Source organism: Dasypus novemcinctus, chromosome X (assembly GCF_030445035.2).
Source record: "Dasypus novemcinctus isolate mDasNov1 chromosome X, mDasNov1.1.hap2, whole genome shotgun sequence".
Classification (NCBI taxonomy): domain Eukaryota; kingdom Metazoa; phylum Chordata; class Mammalia; order Cingulata; family Dasypodidae; genus Dasypus; species Dasypus novemcinctus.
This window is the reverse complement of record NC_080704.1, coordinates 186,411,032-186,434,108: the sequence shown is the minus strand read 5'-3', so window position 1 is coordinate 186,434,108 and position 23,077 is coordinate 186,411,032. Positions and strand designations below refer to the sequence as shown.

Here is a 23,077-nt window from a genome sequence, read left to right as displayed (position 1 = left end):
GGTTTCATGCCCAGTGCAGTTCTAATCCTTGTATATGCTTTGCTTCTTAAGAAACAGAGTTCTAAATTTTTACAGGTTTCTGAAACTTCCTTCCCAGCACCTACCCAACAGTACTGAGACAGCTCTAGCAGTGCTTCTAAACCAGGGCAACACTGCTGTCCTTGCTGGGTGGGGAGGGTGAAAACATGCAGGGGCATTTTTGCATGCCAGAGATACTTGTGGGGTGGGGGGAGAGGAAGGAAGGGTACTGCTTGTATTTGGTGAGCATGATTCAAGAATGATAACTATCCTGCAATGCACAGGACAGTTCTCCCAACAAAAAAATTCTCTATCCAAAATGCCAATAGCATATCCCCCACCTCTACTAAGAAACAGCGAATCAAACAGTTAACATCTAGAACACTTTGATCTCAGTGATTTTTTTAATGTAAGCTTTTGAAAATTATGTTAATGCTTGGTTTTATTTCATTTATTCAGGTATTAGGAAAAAAAGAAACATGCAAAGCAAAAGAAACATAAAGTAGAAAGATTTGGATGACTGGATGGAATTGGTGCTGTAAAGCAATACAGGGAATGCAAACTTGGGTGAAGTTGGATAAGGCATCTGGCCCTAGTGGAAAAATCTGAGTTTACAAACATGAACTTAGGAGCCAACAGCACACAGGTGGTAGTAGAAGCAAGAAGTGTGAACATGATCATTCAGAGAAAATATGTACAGTGAGCACAGAAAATACCCCAGACCAGAATCCTAAGCAACAGCAACTTGTAAGGAGTAAGCTGAGGAAGAAAAACTGAGCAGAGGAACCCAAGACAGGTGATCAGAGAGGTCAAAGGATCAGGAGTGAGGGGAGTCTCAGAAGCCAAGGAAAGTAACACATCAAGAAATGCTCAACAGGGAAACGGACTTGGCCCAGTGGTTAGAGCGTCCATCTACCACATGGGAGGTCCGCGGTTCAAACCCCGGGCCTCCTTGACCCGTGTGGAGCTGGCCCATGCGCAGTGCTGATGCGCATAAGGAGTGCTGTGCCATGCAGGGGTGTCCCCCGCGTAGGGGTGCCCCACGCGCAAGGAGAGCGCCTGTAAGGAGAGCCGCCCAGCACAAAAGAAAGTGCAGCCTACCCAGGAATGGCGCCGCCCACACTTCCCATGCCGCTGACCAACAGAAGCGGACAAAGAAACAAGATGCAGCAAATAGACACAGAGAACAGACCCCCGGGGGAAGGGGGGGAATTAAATAAATAAATAAATCTTAAAAAAAAAAAAAGAGAGAGAAATGCTCAACAATATCAGAAGCTACAGAATGAATGGCCAATGGTTAGGAAAGCTGAGGACTGACAAAGGTTCACTGGATTTGGCAACAGGGAAGTCACTGCCCATTTCTGGAGAATGAAGGAGGCAGAAGCCTGACTGCAGTGGGCTGAGAAAGGAGGGGGAGGTGATGAAGTGGATCATTTTTGTGAATAGGAAGGAAAAGCACGTAGCTAACCAGAGGGTTGAGAGGGAGCTACCCAAATGTGACTGGCCTTCATCAGGAGGGAGGATAGGCAGTGAGGATGCAGTACAACAAGGCTGCTGATGAATGGAGGGGGCACTGTGAAGAGACAGGCAGGCAATGTGTTGCAGAGGAGCAAGGAGGGGCAACCGTCTCCTCACTGCCATGTTCCCAAGGAGCCTTTTTAGACATTTTTCCCAAGTCATCCCATCCCACCATTGCATTTTAATATCACAGATATTTTGTATATTCTTTTATGTTCATATGATTATCTGTGCTTTAGTCATAAACAGAGTAAGTCTTTCCCCATCCTCTCCCCAGTTGATTTCTCCTGTTTGGGGCCAGGCACTATGACACCCTTCAGAATGCCTAGACTGGAGAAGCTGGAGACCACAAACCTGTGGTGGCCCAGTCCATGGGTCACATGAATTTTTTCAGCAGCCAGAGGGGAACAGAACAGAAGATGAGGGGTTGGATTGCTGAAGGCTTAGGGAGTTGTGCAGAGAGTGTAACTGGGTCCTCAGAGGTATTCTCCCTCCATGCTCCACCCTTATCTACTAGCTACACCCACCCTGTGACCTCTCCTTCAGTACCAGAGTTACTGGATGAAAAAACAAACATATGGACACATCAGGACAGGCTAACCAGAGGGCAGTTAAGGTGCGAGATCATGGGGTCTGAGGTGGACAGCAAAAGAGGTGAAGCTGTTAGAAGGCTGATGGCCTGGGTGAAAAGCCAATATCCTAAGTTAAGAAAGAAAAACATGATTATTTCCATCATTTTATGTGTCCTTATATACCATGATCTAGAGGTAATGGTCAATTTCTTCCTAACATAAGGCAAGAAATTTACATCAAAATAACTGACCAAACTATTTCACTTTTTGAAAAACATTCTTAAATATATGAAATCTCACCTCTAGTGACCTGTCATGTCGAAAGCCCCAAACACAGGCTGCAACAGATACCGGGGAAACAAAGAACAGTGGCATGAAGACCAGAAGCCAGAAATGGCTTCCTCGCTCAATCCTGTCACAGACCAGAACTTCAAACATCAACAGTAGCAAGTGGATGCCCACCGCAATTAGCATGGCTTTAAACTCCACACATGTTTCTCCTTCTGCTCTAAAAAGGGACATAAAGAAGAAGAAGGAATAAAAACACCCTCAGTTCAGAATCTCCATTACAAACAAGCAGTCCAGGGCAAATACCAACTTATATTGATACTATGAATTTTATTTGTAAAGTTGACAAAAAGTGAAGGAAAACCAGGTAGAAATCTCTTAAACCTAATCTTTCATATGTAATTTTTAAAACATCAAAGAACAACCACATGGCAAAATGAGTATTATAACCAAACTAGACTTTAATTTTTTAAATGTATAAGGATTTTCACAAGTAATATCCAGTTATTATTTTCCTGACTGCACATAAGCATTTTTTCCATGATTATTCAAGCCAATTGTTTGTACTGCTTAAAACTTACAATGTTCCTTTAATCTCAGGGTCCTCATCTCTCAAAGAATTTTTTAAAAATTTACAAATTACATTTCATGCAATACTATTATAAATAACTCCAGTTTTATGAACATGTGTGGGCTAATTTCAAGAATATATAGTAGCTATTGTTAAGTGCTATTTAAAAGCACAACTGAAAAGTATAAACGTCTTTTATTTTCCTTTCTATTCCATTAAGATGAGTTAATACCTGTAGATGAAAGAGAAAGAGCAAAATAGTTAAAGATATCCCCAAACAAAATCAACTTAATTAGCTATTTAGGTATCATGTATGAACTTTGATTAACAATTGAAAAATAAGGCCACTAATCAGGAAAATGCTTAATAAGGCATTTAAAGGTCTGTGATGTTCATTCAAAATATAGACTGTCTATTATGATATGTCTTGTTGGTGATCAACATACCTGAGTACAAAGCAAATGAGGTCAGTGGCTATTGCTCTGGTATCCAGCAGCATTCCAATGGTTAGCGTTAATGCTAGATCTACCTCGTCTGCACAGTCACCACATTCAACCACCCACACGTAACTCCTTTCTTTGCTCTAAAAGTCTTAGCTCAACCCAACAGAGCAAAGTTCAAATAGCTTCTAAATATCAATTAGGAGAACTGAAAATATTTAGTTATTTAACTTGTCATTATCTGAATATCAGTTATCTGAAAATATCCCATAAAAAAGAAAAGACTCACATCTACGCTCACAATCTTAAGAATACACCTAAGAACTTTAAAACAGCTCTGGACTTATAAAGTAGAAATGAGTAAAACAGACATGAAAGTATATGGCCCCATCTAGGCCAGGCTCTTTTCAGTTTATTCTCTTTTTGACATGAAAGTAAATCAGAAATAGTGGTGAAGCAGAAGACGTTTTAAGACTTTCTAATTTATATGTGAAACATATAAATTGTAATCTAAGCTTTACCTTGTTTTTTAAGTTAAAAACCAAGAATTAAACAAGTTGAGGTACCCCATCTTCTATGCGTCTCTCACAGGAGCAGCTGCCTCCTCTTCTCTCCCCACCTGCCCACTGAGAGCTCCTTCACTCTGCCATCTTCCCAGGGAAGGTTTAGAATATCCCCTACCCCTACCCCAGGTTCAAGGTTCCCCTTTTTCCATTCTGTAGTTCCAGTCTCTGCTAAGGAGAAAGCAAAGAAATAGAAGAACCAAAAGCCCTTACACTTTGGCAATCCCAGGTCCCAGCAGCACCAGGCTGCAGACTGGAGTGAGCCAATTCCCAGGAATGTGGACCAGCTGAGGCATCCAAGAAGAAAAGGGTAGGGAACTGGAGAGGGTAAAGGTTATCCCTCTACCCTGCCCCCAAAGTCTCTGCTCTCCCTCTCAGCATCTAGCCCTCATCTTTCCTCATACCATAGCCCATGTCTCAGGGACTCGCTGTCTCATGAGCTACCTTCCTTGTACCACCAGCCGTCCTGAAAGCCCAGTACTAGAACACTGGGATGAAGCAAGCCCCAGTTTCAGGAATGAACTGGAGAAGAATATAGCCCTGATGAGCAAAGCTTGAACTATGAATACATGATGGTTTTATACTTCTAAGTCTAGCATGGTATAACAATTTTATATTTTGGGTACATTTTGGATTATATAGGCTTTTGTGAGCTGAATAGGAAACTGATTACCCAAAATAACACCAGTTTTGCAAGAAAATGCATTTAATTCTTAACTTTTAACAACTTAGACTAGAATTCAGTTTGTTTGTACTATAATTCTTATAAAACCCCAGAAAGATAGAAGAGAAAATGGCCCTTTATCAATAACAGTGAAAAAAACCGTTATGATTCAGGACAGAAACCAGTGGATTTTATAAAGCATTATTACCGATACTGGGGATTTCGGGCCCAAACTCCAGTTCCAACTGAGGCTCCAACAATAACCATTAACTTCCACAGCCATATTGGAGCAAAGACAGCCCAGTAACTCCACTGAATGATGCCATCCAGACGAAGGGCCAACAGCACAGAAAACAGCAGCAGACAGGCATAGATGAGGAATTTACTAGGAGAAAAGCAAAATAATTAAAGAAGATTCCTATTTACAACCACTTGAAACTAATATAGGGAATAATAACAGCAATATTTTTCAGTACATAAAAAGAGAAGTTCTATGTAACATATATACTGTGTTGGGGGACAAGAGAAACATAACAAGACTAAACTAAGTTCCCTGCTTTTCAGGGCTTCTTGGGGGAGAGAGAACACACAGAGATACATAACCAAGCATGACACATAACATGTGCTACTGTGGTGCTATGGGCAGAGGGAGGCAAAAGTTTGGACAGCTATCATGTTTCTTACAGTCTCCATCTGCCTCTGTAGTACCCTTATACTTGCTGCCTGTGCCTCTCTTTGCACAATCAACTCTGACACTGAGCAGTTGCTGGGTTCTTTAGCTGCTTCTAACAGTCCATTTTTTTCTGTTGGAACCATAACCCCTTTGAATGAGCCCTATTCTCCCATAATATCATCATGTGTCTACATCCATTTTGCTCCACTACCAGCCAACTAACAACAGAATCTTTCTGGATCACTTCCTCAGAGATGGCCCAGGAGGAGATCAACTCCAAGTGTGGCCAGGGAAGTGGAAGTAGGCCTCCACAGACTGGAGGTCAGGACACTTTCAGAAAGTGTAGAGGCCTCAGCTGGGTAAAGAACAAGGCATAAACAAAGTCTAGGCTGAGGCTAACAAGAGAGCCAGAATGTGGACCAAGAGGAGTTGGTCATTGCATCCACCCCAAGCTTCAACAAAAGTGTCAGATATCCTAGTAGTAAAGATACACAAATGCTCAGAGTGAGAAATTTCCTTCAGCTCATGGCTACTTCACATGTTTAGATGTGTGTAAATTTTTAATAGGGACCTGTGAACAAAAGACTCAAGCATTTAGGAATACCCTCCCATAAGCACCCTTTTAGACAAGACCAAATTAGCAACCAAAATGTGGAGCAACAGTGACATGAGTCACTCTGTATGGCTGACAACTGAATGATCCACATTCACATCTCTTCATCCCTGTGGAAAATGTTTGAGAACTATGTCTGTGTCAGATGCTCTGATAGTCACCATGGATATCCCTTGTGAGAAACCCAGTTCTTCCCCTCAGGTAATGAGGTCATTCAGAGGAGATGATGGCAGTAGATAAAGAAGACAACTTTCTCCAGGGGAAAAAATCAATAAATAGAAAGAAACTCAGAAAAAACTAAACCAACAGTGAAGTTAGAAGAAAATCATAAAAAATATACAATTAAAAAAGCAAGAAAATCGGGGAAAAAAAGGAACAGGATCTCAGGGAAATGAATGAAAATGTATGTGTTATCAGTGTCCCAGAAGGAGAAGAGAATGGAAAGGGGGCAGAAAGAATATCTGAGGAAAAAATTACCAAAACTTTCCCAACCCTGATGAAAGAAATAAATATCAATATCCAAGGACAATGCACCCCAAACAGAATAAATCCAAATAGACCTACCCCAAGACACCTACTATTCAGAATGACAAATATCAGAGGTAAAGAAAGGATTCTGAAAGCATCAAGAGAAAAGCGAAGCATCACATGTAAGGGAACCTCAATAAGATTGAGTGCCAATCCCCCATCAGAAACCATGAAGGTGAGAAGAGAGTGATAAGATGTATTTAGAAAAAAAAAACTGCCAACCAAGAATTCTGTATCTGGCAAAATCGTTCTTCGAAATAGAGAGTGAGTTTGAATTCTTCACAGGCAAACAAAAACAGAGAGTATGTTACAAAAAGACCAGAATTACAAGAGATACTGAAGGGAGTGCTGCAGCCTGAAAGGAAAAAAACAAGGGCTAGAGACTTGAAGAAGAGTATAGAAATGAAGATTATTAGGAAGGGTAAATTAATGGATAAAAAGACAGATAATAGTAAGATCTGACAACAGAAAGCCAAGGACAAAATGGATGAAGTAATGCCTTTACAGTAATAATATTGAATGTTAATGGCTTGAACTCCCCAATCAAAAGATAAAGACTGATCAAAATATAATAAAGAGGGTTACCTGTTTAGAATGCTCGGAGGGGAGGGTCTGATGCAGGACGGGCTCCTGGGGAATGTCTAAATGCTCATTCTGCCAGAGTGGGTGACACCATGGGGTAGAATCCCAAGTAGTGAGAGTGGGGGTGGACCCACATCCTGGGGAGGACTAATGCCACCAAATAGAGGGAACTCTATCCCTCGAGAGAAAGGGTGGCTCCCAGGGCATTGGGGCAGATGAGCAAGTTAGGCCCTAAACACTATTCCATCTATCTCTGGAAGTGGCTCCTCAGGAAACGGAGGTTGACTGTCACTGTGGGCACCAAGGTGGAAGGGAAAATGGACGTTAAATGAGTGGAACCAAAGTAAATGGGGGGCAAGGGAGGAGTTTCTTGAGAGTACACAAGGATGGATATAAAACATGTAATATTACACCATAACATATAGGAGACGACAGACTGATAATGTAAACCATAATGTAAAACATAGGAGAACTAAAAATGTAAAGAACTGTGTATCCTAAAGTATGCACCATAATGTAAGCACAGATATTACCATGTTAGAAAGCTAATATCTCAGACTCTGTACATCACCTTAAGTAAATATGATGTGAATAGGGTGTAAGAGTATCGCTGTGGAAGGAAAAAGGTGTTGTGGTGGATGTATGGGAGTGCTGTATATTATATATATGCATTGCTGTGGTCCAGGACTCCTACGAAGAAACGCTGAATAATTAGGGGGGGGGGGGAAAGGATAGGATGTGGAATTTTTTCAAGTCAACATTCTTTATCTAAGTTCTTTATCTAACTTTATCCAAGTTCTTTATCTATCCTTTAAACCCATCGCTATATGCCATTCCCTAGTAAGGGACCATGACATTATATTGGGCTTCAAATTTCGGGGAGTTCTGGATCACAGAGTGTTTCAACAATGGCAATGGAGGGATACTGGTATGGGATACCAATGACAGGTGATATATGGCTGTCAGGGAGCTGTACAGAACATATGTCCAGGGTGCATGGTAACGACTGGATATACTCATAGTGGCAACAATTAAAAACCCAGCAGGGGGGGTACTGGGTTCCTGGCCAGTGGTGCTCTGTCGTGGTCCCTAGGGGAGCAGCGATAGTCTCCCAGGTACAGCGGCGGGGACCGGGAGGGAGTGAGGGTTCAACAGTGAGCCCCTGATGCTAATGACTATGCTGGTGAGCTGATAAACCTAAAATAAGAACAAGGCCTAGAGCAACATTGTGCCTGGGAATTTCCTCCTGTCAGCCTTCATGTTACTCAAATGTGGCCAGTCTCGAAGCCAAACTCAGCATGTAAATGCAATGCCTTCCCTCCAGCGTGGGACATGACACCCGGGGATGAGCCTCCCTGGCAACGAGGGACCACTATCAAATACCAACTGATGATGCAACTGGAAAAGGACCTTATATGGAAGGTTCAATGCGGATCAGCAGAATATCCATGTCTACATAAAATAACATGACTTTAAAATGCTGTTTGAACTAAAGTAAGGGGGAAATGGAAAGGAGAAATGAGTTTATATGGCTACGAGTTTCTAAAAAAGAGTCTGGACGCTGGCAGAAGGATTGCCCTCATGCACAACTGAGCAGAGTCAGAGAGACAGATAAAGCAGATACAACCCCCAGATATTGGTTCCTATGAAGGCTAAAGAGACCCATGAGAGTTATGGTCATGGCCGATGGGGTTTACTACCAGGGCAGATGGCCCCTCTCTGGAAATGGTGTTTATGTGTGATGAATCTGGACTCAGATGGGATCTCCCTTCATGAGACTCTCATACTAATCTGCTGGAGGTGCAGTTAACGTTGGGGTTTAAGATATAGTTAGGGGATTTGAATCTCTGGACTGATAATGTGATAGCCAGGTCCTGAGCCTCAACAGACTCCAGCACCTACAATCTGATTTATTGGACTTACCACACTCAGCTAAGATGGAGTTGAAGAAGGACAATCACCACACCATGGAGCCTAGAGTGATTACAACTGAAAATGGGAGGATGGCAACCAGCATCCATGTGGAATCTGAGCCTCCTCTTGACATAGAGGTGCAATGGACACAACCAATCCAATGTCCACATAGAAGAGGTGGCATTGGATTGGGAAAAGTGGACATGGTGGACGATGGGTATGGGGAAGGGCAGGAAGAGATGAGAGGTGGGGGCGTATTTGGGACGTGGAGCTGCCCTGGATGGCGCCTCAGGGGTGATCACCGGACATCGTGGATCCTCACAGGGCCCACTGGATGAAATGGAGGAGAGTATGGGCCATGATGTGGACCATTGTCTATGAGGTGCAGAGGTGCCCAAAGATGTACTTACCAAATCCAATGGATGTGTCATGATGATGGGAACGAGTGTTGTTGGGGGGGGAGAGGGGGGGTGGGGGGGTGGGGTTGAATGGGACCTGACATATATATTTTTAATGTAATATTATTACAAAGTCAATAAAAAAAAAAAAAAAAAAAGATAAAGACTGATAGAAGATTTAAAAAAATGAGTCAGGTATATGCTGTCTACAAGAGACTCACCTCAGATTTAAGGATACAACACAGTTGAAAGTCCAAGGCCAGAAAAATACATTCCACACAAATAGTAACAAAAACAGATCTGGAGAAGAAATACTAATTTTGGACAAAATAGATTTTAAATACAAAACTGTTATAGGGGATGAAGGTCATTATATATTAATAAATGAGGCAATTCACCAAGAAGAAATAACTATAATAAATATTTATGTACCTAACCTGGGTGCCCCAAGATACATGAGGCACACACTGGGAAAACTAAAGAGAGCAACAGATGTCACTAAGTAATAGTTAGAGATTTTGATACACCACTCTCAGTAATAGATACAACATCTGGCCAAAGGATAAAGAAACAGAGAGCTTAAATAATATGATAAATCAACTAGACCGAACAGACATTTACAGTACATTATACCCCAAAATAGCAGGATATACATTTTTCTCAATTGCTGATGAATCCTTCTCCAGGACAGACCATATGAGACAGGTCTCAATAAATTTAATACTGAAATTATACAAAACACTTTCCCTGATCATAACAGAATGAAGGTGAAAATCAAAAGTGTACAGAAAAGGGAAATTCATAAATATATGGAGATTAAACAACACACTCTTAAATAATCAGTGGGTTAAATAGGAAATGGCAGAGAGGAGGGACAAGATGGCATCATATTAAGTGTACCCACATCCTCTTTCCTACAAAAAATGGCTGAGGGGCAAAATCCTGCCTGAGTGAGCTGTTTTGGGAACCCACAAAGCAGGAGGCTTCAGGGCATTGATCTGGAGAGAGCACAACAAAAAGAGTGATTGCTCAAGGGAATTTAAACAACAATAAGGAAATAGAATAAGAAGTACAAAGTGTCAAAGAGAAAGTTAACACACACACAACAACAGCACCTAAATAAAACCCGAGACTAGATGGAGAAACTAATCAACTGAACAAAACCATCAAGATAAAACAAAAATTATAAACTATACCAATAATCAGGAAGACATGGCCCAGTTCAATGAACAAACTAAAAACCAGGAAGAGGAGCAGAACATTGAACAACTAACCAGAGCTTCCCAAACAAGTATCATAGACCAACTTAATGAAGTGAAGGAAAAGATTAAGGATATTAAGAAAACACTTGGAGAGCATAGTGAAAAAACTGTAAACATACACAAAAAGATAATGGATATGATGGCGATGAACTGCACAATCCGAGAAATCAAAAATACACTCTCAGCAAATAACAGCTGATTTGAAGAGGCAGAGGAAAGAATTAGTGATGTGGAAGACAGTACATCTGAAATCAACCAGTAGTAGAATTGATAGATAAAAAGATACCAAAAATCCAGCAGGGACTTAGGGATTTGAATGACAGCACAATAGGCACAAACATATACATTACAGGCATCCCAGAGGTGAAGAGGAGGAAAAGGGGACAGAAGGGGTGCTGAAGGAAATAATGGCTGAAAATTTCCCAAACCTATTGAGGGAGAGGGATATACATGTTCAGGAAGCTCAGCACACCCCAAACAGTATAAATCCCAACAGGCCTACTCCAAGATATATACTTGTCAAATTATCCAGTGTTCAAGACAAAGAGAAAATACTGAAGGCAGCAAGAGAAAAGACAACCATCACGAAGAAGGGAAGCTCCATAAGATTAAGTGCTGATTTCTCATCTGAAACCATGGAGGCAAGAGGGCAATGGTATGACATAGTCAAGGTACTAAAGGAATTAAATTTCCAGCCAAGAATACTCAATCCAGCAAAGCTGGCATTCAAAAATGATGGAGAGTTCAAAATATTCACAGATAAACAGAAACTAAGAGAGTATGCCAACAAGAAACCTGCCCTTCAAGAAATACTAAACAGAGTTCTGCAGGTTGAAAGAAAAAAAACAGGAGACACAGATTTGCAGATGAGTGTAAGAACAACTAAAAAGACAAAAAAAGAAATAAAAACAACATATGACATATACAAATCCAAAGAAAATATGGCTAATATAAGTAATTCCTTGAGAGTAGTAACATAGAATGTTAATGTTTTAAACTCACCAGTCAAGAGCCACAGATTGGCAGAATGGATAAGGAAATATGACCCATCTATATGGTGCCTTCAAGAAACCCACCTTAGACCCAGGGATTCAAGGAGGTTGAGAGTGAATGGCTGGAAAACAATCTTACAAGCAAACAATAACCAAAAAAGGGCAGGAGCAGCTATATTAATATTGGACCAAATAGACTTTAAATGCAAAACTATCGTGAGAGACAAAGAAAGACACTATATATTAGTAAAAGGGGTAATCTTTTAAGAAGAAAGAACAATCAAAAACATTTATGCACCTGACCAGGGCACCTTAAAATACATGAGGAAAACACTAGAAAAACTAAGTGGAGGAATAGATGCGTCTATAAAGTGTCTAGTAGGGCACTTTATTTATTTTTATTTTTTTTATTTTAAAAGGTATTAACATTTTTTTTAGATTTATTTTTTATTTATTTCTCTCCCCTTCCCCGCCCCCCCAAGTTGTCTGCTCCTGTGTTCATTTGCTGTGTGTTCTTCTGTGACCGCTTCTATCCTTATCAGTGGCACCAGGAATCTGTGTTTCTTTTTGTTGCATCATCTTGTTGTGTCAGCTCTCTGTGTGTGTTGCACCATTCTTGGGCAGGCTGCACTTTCTTTCATGCTGGGCGGCTCTCCTTGCGGGGTACACTCCTTGCGCGTGGGGCTCCCCTACACGGGGGACACCCCTGCATGGCACAGCACTCCTTGCGCGCATCAGCACTGCGCATGGGCCAGCTCCACATGGGTCAAGGAGGCCCAGGGTTTGAACCGCGGACCTCCCATGTGGTAGGCGGACGCCCTATCCATTGGGCCAAGTCCGCTTCCCAGTAGGGCACTTTAATACACCACTATCACCATTAGACAGAACATCTCAATGGAGAATCAATAAAGAAACAAAGACTTTGAATAATATATCAGAGGACACTACACCTAAATACAACAGGATAGGCGGCAGACTTGGCCCAGCGGTTAGGGTGTCCGTCTACCACATGGGAAGTCTGTGGGCCTCCTTGACCCATGTGCAGCTGGCCCATGCGCAGTGCTGATATGCGCAAGGAGTGCCGTGCCACGCAGGGGTGTCCCCCGTGTAGAGGAGCCCCATGCGCAAGTAGTGAGCTCCGTAAGGAGAGCCACCCAGCGTGAAAGAAAGTGCAGCCTGCCCAGGAATGGCGCCGCACACATGGACACACGGGGAGCTGACACAACAAGATGATGCAACAAAAAGAAACATATATTCCCATGCCGCTGACAACAACAGAAGCGGACTAAGAAGAAGAAACAACAAATAGACACAGAGAACAGACAACCGGGGTGGGAGGGGGGAGGGGAGAGAAATAAATAAATAAATAAATCTTAAAAAACAACAACAACAGGATATACATTCTTCTCAACCGCACATGGATCATTCTCCAAGATAGACCACATGCTAGGACACAGAGCAGTCTCAATGAATTCAGAAAGATGGAAATCATACAAAATAACTTCTCTGACCATAATGGAATGAAGCTGGAAATCTGTAAGGGCCAGATAACTAGATTAGGCACAAAGATATGGAAGTTAAGCAACACACTCTTAGACAAACAGTAGGTCAAGGAGGAAAACTCAAAAGAAATCAGTAACTACCTTGAAACTAATGACAATGACAACACAACACATCAAAACCCTTAGCTAGAGTAACAAAGAAAAAAAGAGAGAAGATGCAAATATTCAAAATAAGAAATGAGAAAGGCGGTATCACCACTGACCCCATAGAAAGAAAGAGTATCAGAAGAGGATACTAATGAATCTAGATGCGTTTGGTCTGTAATTTTCCTTTCTTGTGGTGACTTTGTTTCCCTTTTGTTTTAGGGTAATGTTGGCATCATAGAATGAGTTAGGCAATGTTCCTTCTATTTCAATTTTTTGGAAGATTTTAAACAAGATTGTTGTTAGTTCTTTCTGAAATGTTTAGTAGAATTCATCTGTGAAGCCATCTGGCCTGGGGTTCTTCTTAGTTGTGAGGTTTTTAATGACTGACTCTATCTATTAGTGATTGGTTTGTTGAGATCATCAATTTCTTCTTTCATCAACGTAGGCTGCTTATGTGTTTCTAGGAATTTGTCCATTTCCTCTAAATTGTCCTTCTTGTTGGTATATAGTTTTTCAAAGTATTTACAATAGTAAATAAAAAAATCAAATACCTAGGAATAAATTTAACTAAAGACGTAAAACACATACACAGAAAACTACACAACACCGTTAAAAAAATCAAAGAAGACTTAAATAAATGGAAGAATATTCCTTGTATATGGATAGGAAGACTAAATATAATTAAAATATATATCGTACTCAAACTAATCTAAAGATTTGATGCAATTCCAAAAAAAATCATTGCAGCCGTTTTACTGAATTGGAAAACCTAACTATGAAATTTATTCGAAAGGGCAGGAGGCTCCAAATAGCCAAAAACATTGAAAAAGGAAAGTGAAATTGGAGGAATCATACTACCAGACCTCAAAACACACTACAAAGCTACAGTGGTCAAAACAGCATGGCAGTGGTGCAAGGATAGACATACTGACCAATGGAACTGAACTGAGAGTTCTGATATAGATCCCTGCATATAGTCATCTGATATTTGACAAGGTCACCAAGCCCACTCAACTGGGAGAAAATGGCCTCTTCAACAAATGATGCTTAGAGAACTGGATATCCATATGCAAAAGAATGAGAGAGGAATACCATCTCACATCTTATACAAAAATCAACATAAGATGGATCAAAGATCTATATATAGGAGCAAAGACAATATAGGGAATCATTTACAGGAACTTGTAATAGGAAATGGCTTCATCAACTTCACACCCAAAGTACGAGCAGCGAAAGAAAAAACAGGAAAATGAGACCTCGTCAAAATTAAAACCTTTTGCACGTCAAAGGAATTTGTCAAGAATGTGAAAAGACAGCCTACCCAATGGGAAAAAATATTTGGAAACCATATATCTGATAGGAACCTAATATCCAGCATATAAAAAGAAATACTCTATCTCAAAAATAAAAAGACAACCCATTTTAAAAATGGACAAGAGATTTGAACAGATGCTTCTCCAAAGAAGAAATACAAATGGCTAAAAAGCACATGAAATGATGCTCAAAATCACTAGCTATTAGGGAAATGCAAATCAAAACTACAATGAGATACTATCTTACACCCAGTAGACTGGCAGCTATTAAAAAAACAGGACTACAAGTGTTGGAGAGGCTGTGGAGAAATGGGAACCCTCATCAACTGCTGCTGGGAATGTAGAAGGATCCAGCCATTGTGGAAGACAGCTTGGCAGTTCCTCAAAAAACTAGCTACAGATTTTGCCATATGATCCAGCAATTCCACTGCTGGGTACATACCCAGAAGAACAGAAAACAAGGACACAAACTGATAAATGCACACCAATGTACATAGCAGCATTATTCACTATTGTCAAAAGTTGGAATTAACCAAAATGCCCATCAACAGATGAATGGGTAATGAAACTGTGGTCTATATTATATAGAATGGAACACTGCTCGCTCTAAGAAGGAATACACTACAAACACATGGGATAACATGGATGAATCTTGAGGTCCTTATGTGGAGTGAAGGAAGCCAGGCATTGAAGGACAAATACTACATGACCTCAATGATATGAATTAAGCAAATCAAGCTGTCTCAGAGAGCTAGAGACTGGAAGATAGGCTTACAGGAAATGGGGGGGGGGGGCGGGGAGGAAGGTTGTGAACCAATGACCACACAGGCAAAATCTACGATAAAGTGGAGGTAAGTAGTTGTGAAGTGAAGTGAGAAGACGGGGGTATAGGGATACTACTGGGTTGGCCTTTGCAGGCTTGAGGGGGGCTAGGGTTGCAAGGATGGGTCAGATGATCCATGGAATTGGGGTCGGGGGAGAAGGTGAACAAGGGAGATTGTCAGGTTCATGGTTGAAACTATAATGTTGAGAAAACTCTTTAGAAAATATAATATGGAAGGGTTACTGGTTTAAGGTGTTTGATGGGAGGCATCTGGCACAGGGTGCGTCTGAGGCGGGCTTCTACGCAGCATGTGAGTGCTCATCTTGTCATAGTGTGTTATATCAGTAGGTGGAGACCCATATAATGAGCGAAAAGGGGTTGTACTCCCATCCTGGGGAAGCCTGATGTTCTCAAACAGAGGGGAGGGTGTCTCGCGAGAGTATGGTGACTCCCAATGGGGGAGGACAGACTAGTGTGTCAAGCCCTCAGCATTGTTGCAAGTATCTATGAATCTTGTCCTTCAAGCAGTGAAACTTGGATGTCACTGTGGGTCCTGAGGGGAAGGGGAGAGAGGAATAGAATAGATGGAAGAGAGGGTAACTGGGGGGCAATGGAAGTGTTCTGCATGATCGTGCAATGATGGATATAGGCCATGTTAAATTTCGCTAAAAATTTATGAAAGTGTATAGTCTAAAATGTAAACCATAATGGAACCATGGTTAGTAGCTATGTTTCAATATTTGTACATCAGTTGGAGCAAATGTAACATCCACATGTAAAAAGATCATTGCTGGGGAAGGGGGAAAAGGGAGAGGAAGTTGGGTATATGGGAGTCCCCTATATTCTGTTATATTCTATATGTGACTTTACTGTGATATAAAACTCTTTTGAAGACATAGTTAAAAAAATAAGATGTTAAGACACTGAGGAAGAAATGGAAGAGATTGTCTTGCCACTGTACATACAGGGCAATACCTATTACAGTGACGAAAGGTAAAATGTCAAAAAAATTTTTATGATATTTTTCATTTTTTTAATACCCCAATTTATTTTTTACTTTATTTTGGTTTTCCTGAATTATTTTGTATTTTATTCCTAATCTTTAAACCTATCATAACTATTTCATTTTCCTATTAATTGAATTTGACAATATATTAAGCTTCATTTTTGAAGAAGTTTTGGATCACAGAGGGGTTCAATATGGCAGGGGAGGAACACTGGTGTGGGGTGTCATTGATGGGGGATGCATGGGCAGGAGAGAGTTCTCCAGGGCAAGCATATAGGGTATATAGATATGTTCAGGTTCAGATATTCATTGGGTATTGACATAGGGGGTAGAGTTTCACATGACAACTGAGGGAGTGCTGAGTTCCCATCCTGGGGAGCTCTGTAGCACTCCCCAATGGAACAGCAACAATTCTCCAAGTGCAAGGGCAAAGAACAGTGATGAAAGATGGTCCAATGATGGGCCCTTGATACTGATGACTATGCTTAGGAGCCTGTTGTGCCTGAAATTTCAACTTGGCCTAGAGCTGCAGGGTGCCTAAGGGTTACCTCCTGAGAGCATCCATGTTGGTCAAATGTGGCCAGTCTCGAAGCCAAACTCAGCATATAAATGTATTACCTCTCCTCAGCATGGGACATGAGCCTCCCTGGCACTGAGGGATTACTACCAAGCACCAGTTATTGATGCAACTAGAAAAAGACCTTGAATAAAAGGGGGAAATGGCAAAGACAAATGAGTTTATATGGCTAAGAGATTTCAAAATGAGTTGGCAGGTCATCAGAGGGGTCGCACTTACGCACATCTCAGCCAGATCTCAGAGACAGCGAAAGTAGACACAACCCCAGGTAGTGGTGCTCCTGAGGGCTACGGAGACACCCAGGTCCTACAGTCATGGAAGATGGCTTGGAGTACCAGTGGGCCCTACTTTGGAATTTGTGCTCCCGATTGTGATGGAGTTGGACTCAGATGTGACTTCTCTACACATGCCTCTTCTGTCACTTTGACTCAACCTGTGGTTGGCGCTGGGGCTGGTGTATGCACAGGAGACTTGAACCTCTGGTGCTATCCAGGCTTTGAACCTCAGCGGAGTTGTAACACCTACTCTCCAGTTCATTGGACTTACACAGGTCAGCTAACAAGGAGGTGAGGATGGTCAACCAGTACACCAAGGAACTGAGAGAGTCTATAACTGCAAGGAGGAGAATCCAATCCATTAGCCATGTGGGATCTAAGCCCCCTGTCAATTTAGAGGTGGAGTGGGCATCGCCATCCCAGGGTCCTCAGGATGGAAGAATAAAAAATATGGCTTAGAGAGAACTATTGTAACTCTAGCAAGGGAAGAAATTATATCATTGATGTGGAGACAGTGGCCATGGGAGTTGCTAAAGGTAGGGAAAGGGAAAAATTGGTGATACGGGGGCATTTTCTGGACTTCAGTTGTCCTGAATGATGATGCAGGACATTACATATTCTGCCATAACCCACTGGATGGACTCAGAGAGCATGTAAACTACAATGTAAACTATAATCTATGCTGTGTAGCTGTGCTCCAAAATGTATTCATCAAATGCAATGGCTATACCACACTAATGAGAGAAATTGTTGATGTGGGAGGAGTGGTGGGTGTGGGGAGTGGGATATATAGGAACCTCTTATATTTTTTTAATGCAACATTTTGTGTGATCTATGTATCTTTAAAAAAAAAAGATAATTAAGAAAAATGTCTAGGCTTTAGGACACCAGAGGTAGGCTAGACACCACCCAGAAGAGAGAGGGGCAAAGGAAAAGAATCTTGATAGCAAAATTGTAAGTTCAAGCTGCAGCTGAAACTGCTGGGATCCTCCCATATCCTATACACAATTTTGAATTCTTTGGCCTCAGGGCCACCTGCTACAGACAAAGGGGACCCACAAGGACCCACATCCCCAGGAAATGGAAAGGAGAGGGACACAGGCTAAGGCTGACTCAGATTTTGACCCAAAAATTTGGTCTCCTGTGTCATAGGAACCCTTCCAGGCCGGGAGGGGCCATGCCATTGTTTTCCCCAGGAGCTAGCAGGGTACTAATGAGATCTGACCTTTTCAAACACCGTTCCTACTGGTCAGGACTGGTTGCTGAGGATGCAGAGGGGAGTGGAATTATATCATACCTGGGAAACCAGGGGGTAGCCAGCAAAGGTTGGAAAACAACCTCTGAGAAGGTTTGAATTACTAGATCCTCCCAGGGCCCACTGGATGGAACGTGGGAGAGTATGGGCTATGATGTGGACCACTGACCATGAGGTGCAGCGATGCCCAGAGATATACTTACCAAATGCAATGGATGTGTCATGATGATGGGAACGAGTGTTGCTGTGGGGGGAGTGGTGGGGTGGGGGTGGTGTGGTTGAATGGGACCTCATATTTTTGAATGTAATATTTTTAAAAAATGAATAAAAAAATTAAACAACAACAACAACAAAAAACAATGCACTTAACCTCCAGGCAAGATCCTTTATCAGAGATCCAGCCCCTGTTACAGTGAACACACCCACCCAGATATTGAACTGAGAGAGCTGTCGAAGAGCAAGAGCACCATCTGCTGGCCGACCAAGGAAGTGCATGTGAAGAAATTAAAAGTAAATAAGTGAAAGAGGCTTTTTCCGGACTTTACAGCCTACATCCCCAAGGTCCTTGGAAGGGGGTCTGGAACCCATTACTGGGTCCAAGGCCCAGATATGAGTAACTAATAGGGATAATCCTAAAGACCCAGAACAGGTTGAACCAAGAATCAAAGAATAGCAGTAACACAAAACCTCCCGCCACTAAATATCTAAGAAAGAGAAATTGAGCATCTGAGTAAATTCATCATCATAATCAGATGCCTAGACATCAGCAAAAAATTACAAGACATACTAAGAAAATGGAAGAAATGGCCCACACAAATAAGATCTCAAAGCAACAGATGAGGCACAAGAATTGAGATAACTAATCAATGAAATTGAAAAATCATAGAGTTGAAATCATGGAGTTGAAAGACAGTATGGCTGAAAGAGAGGACATCAAGAAGACACTGAGGGATTGCATGTGGCTCAAGCAGTTGAGTGCTTGCTTCCCACATTGGAAGTCCCAGATTCGGATCCCAATGCATTCCTAAAAACAAAACAAAACAAAAAACAAACATGCAAACAAATGAAAAAAAGAAATCAGGACAACTTATGTGGCTCAGTGGTTGAGTGTTGGTTTCCCACTTATGAGGTCCTCGGTTCGATCCCTGGCCTGTACCTCAGAAAAAAAAAAAAAAGGCACTGAGTGAGCACAAAGAAGAATTTGAAAACCTGAATAGGAAACTAAAAGAGCTCATGGGAATGAATGACACGATAGATGAGATAAAAATTACATAAGAGGTATACAACAGCAGACTCGAAATGAAAGAGAAAAGAATAAGTGATACCGAAAATGGAACAGCTGAAATTGAAGAAAGAAAAGAACAAATAGAGAAAAGAATAGAAAAAACAGAGCAGGGACTCAGTGAGTTGAATGATAATATGAAACACAACAACATATGTGTCATGGGAGTTTCATAAGGAGAAGAGAAGGGAAAAGGGGCAGAAAGAGTATTTGAGAAATAAGAGCAGAAAATGTCCCACCTCTTACAAAATAAATGAACTTACATGTACAAAAAACATAGCGTACCCCAATCAGAATAAATCTGGATAGACCTATTTATTCCAAGACACATACTACTGAGAATGTTAAATGTCAAAGTTAAAGAGAAACTTCTCAGAGCAGCAAGGGAGAAGCAAACCATCACATACAAGGGAAGCCCAGTAAGACTTAGTGTGGATTTCTCATCAGAAACCATGGAGGCAAGAAGAGAGTGGTATGACACAATTAGGATACTGAAAGAGAAGAACTGCCAGCCAAGAATTCTTTATCCAGCAAAACTGTCATTTAAACATGAAGGTGAGTTTAAAATACAAACAAACAGAAGCTAAGAGAGTTTGTAAGAAAAGAATCTGCATTTGCAGGAAATATTAAAGGAAGTCTTACAGCCCAAAAGAAAAAGACAGGAAAGAGATGCTTAGAGAAGAGTGTAGAAGGCAAGAATAGCAGAAAGGATAATCAAAAGAGTAAAAAGACAAAAATAAACCAAAGAATAAAAGGGTGGAAGTAAATAATGCATTTACGGTAATATCACTGAATATGAATGGATTACACTCATCAATCAAAACATATAGGCTGTACTGGGGAAAAAAATGTGAGCCATCCATAAGCTGCCTACAAGAGACTCAACTTAGACCCAGGGATACAAACCAGCTGAAAGTGAAAGGTTGGAAAATGATACTCCATACAAACAGTAACCAAAAAAGAGCAGAGATATCTATACTAATATTGGACAAAACAGACCTTAAATGCAAAAAAGTTATGAGATACCAAAGGCCATTATATGTTAATAAAAGGGACAATCCACCAGAAAGAAATAACAGTCATAACTATCTTTACACCAAATCAGGGTGTCCCAAATGACATGAGGCAAAGTCCAGCAAAACTGAAGGAAGAAATAGACATCTCTACAATAACACATTACTCATATCATTAGATAGAAAAACTAGACAGAAGAGCAACAAGGAAACAGAGTACTTGAACAATGTGATAAATGATTTAGACCTAACAGACATATACTGGACACTGCATTCCAAATCAGCAGGTTATACATTCTTCAAGTGCTCATAGATCTTTCTCCAGGATAGACCACGTTAGGTCACAAGGCAGCTCTCAATAAATATAAAAAGATTGAAATTATACAATGCACCTTCTCAGATCATAATGGAATGAAAATGGAAATAAAAAACAGACAGGAAAGGGGAAAGTGCGCAAATGTATAGAGCCTGAACACCACACTCTGAAACCATCAGTGGATCAAAGAAGAAACTGTAAGTGAAATTAGTAAATATACTGAGACAAGTGAAAATGAGAACACAACTTATCAAAACTTTGATACAGCAAAGTCAGTCTTAAGAGGGAAATTTATAGCCTTAAATGCCTATATTTTAAAAAAAGGAGCTAAACTCAAAGATTTAACTGAACAACTAAAGAAACTAGAAAAAGAACAGCCCACCAATCCCAAAGCAAGCAGAAGGAAAAAATAATGATGATTAGAGCAGAAATAAATGGAATTGAGAACAACAACAACAAAAAAGAGAAAATCAACAAAACCAAAAGCTGGTTCTTTGAGAAGATCAATAAAATTGACAACCCCCTACCTAGACTAACAAAGAAAAATAGATACAATCAGAAATGAAAGGGGGGAAGTTATGACTGACCACACAGATATAAAAAGGATCGTTAAGACCACTGGCCTGGCCTCAGATGACCTGGGCTCCAGGCGTGACTTGGCCACTAGTTCTCAGTGGGTCCTTGGGAAAAGCATCAGTGGCTTTCCCTACGGACCTAACAAACTATTCATTTCCTGGTTGGAAGTGCCTGTTCCAGCTGCTTTTTGTGCCACACCCATGTTTTCTCATTATAACAATCCAGTGTGTGTAAAAATGTCTTGCTAGACAGCACACACTCTTTTTTAAAACTCTAGTTCAGGTAACTGCATGTCTAACCTTTCGATCACTTCAGGAGCAGTTTATATGAATAAAGGCTGTAAAACTTTTAAAAAAAGGCTCATAAGAGGCTATGAGAAACTATACAACAACAATGTAGACAACCTAGATGAAATGGACAAATTCCTAGAGATGCACAAACAACCTACACTATGCTAAAATAATACAAGAACTTAACAAACCAATCACATTTAAAGAGATTGAATTTGTCATTAAAAATCTCCTAACAAAGAAAAGTCCTGAATCAGATGGCTTCACAAGTGAATTCTACCAAGTATTTAAAAAAGAATTAACATCAACCTGCTTAAAATCTTCCAAAAAATTGAAGAGTATGGAAAATTACCCAACGCATTTTACGAAGCCAACATTCAATCTAATACGAAAGCCAGATAAGATACTATAAGAAAAGAAAATTATAGACCCATCTCTAATGAACATAGAAGCAAAAATTCTCAACAAAATAATTGCAAATCTAATCCAATAGCATATCAAAAGACATACATTCTAATCAAGTAGGCTTTATTCCTGGTATGCAAAGGTAAAAAGAAAATCAATCAACGTAATACACCACATTAATAAACTGAAGGGAAAAAAAGCACATGATCACCTGAATCGATGAAGAAAAGGCAATTGAGGAATAGAGTATGGATTAGAGTGGACTTACTGATATTCTATTCATGAACTATTGTGGTTGGTAATCGAAGAAAATGTGGCATTGGTGTGGAGAAAGTGGCCATGGTGGCTCCTGGGTTTGGAGAATGGGAGGAAGAGATGAGATGTGGAGGCATATTCAGGACTTGGGGTTGTCCTGGGTGGTGCTGCAGGGACAGTTACCGGACATTGTATATCCTCCCATGGTCCACTGGGTGGAACGTGAGAGAGTGTAGGCTATGATGTGGACCATTGACCATGGGGTGCAGCGGTGCTCAGAGACGTATTCACCGAATGCAATGAATGTCTCATGATGATGGAGGAGATTGTTGCTAAGGGGGGAGGGGTGGGGCGAGGGGGGTGGGGGGTATATGGGGACCTCATACATTTTGAATGTAATATTAAAAAAAATAAAGAAAAAAAAAGAAAAGGCATTTGACAAAATC

The 23,077-nt window shown here is 40.9% G+C and overlaps 1 protein-coding gene across 1 annotated transcript in view; it reads right to left on the bottom strand.

The window, feature by feature from the left end:
• Positions 1-23,077, bottom strand: part of TMEM185A (transmembrane protein 185A) — a 61,033-nt gene that overhangs the window by 14,972 nt on the left and 22,984 nt on the right. The window contains exons 2-3 of the mRNA XM_004480854.4: positions 4,843-5,019; positions 2,409-2,616 (exon numbers count right to left, since the gene is read on the bottom strand). Of these exons, the coding sequence (XP_004480911.1) occupies positions 2,409-2,616; positions 4,843-5,019 (385 nt within the window). The remainder of the gene's footprint in view (positions 1-2,408; positions 2,617-4,842; positions 5,020-23,077) is intronic.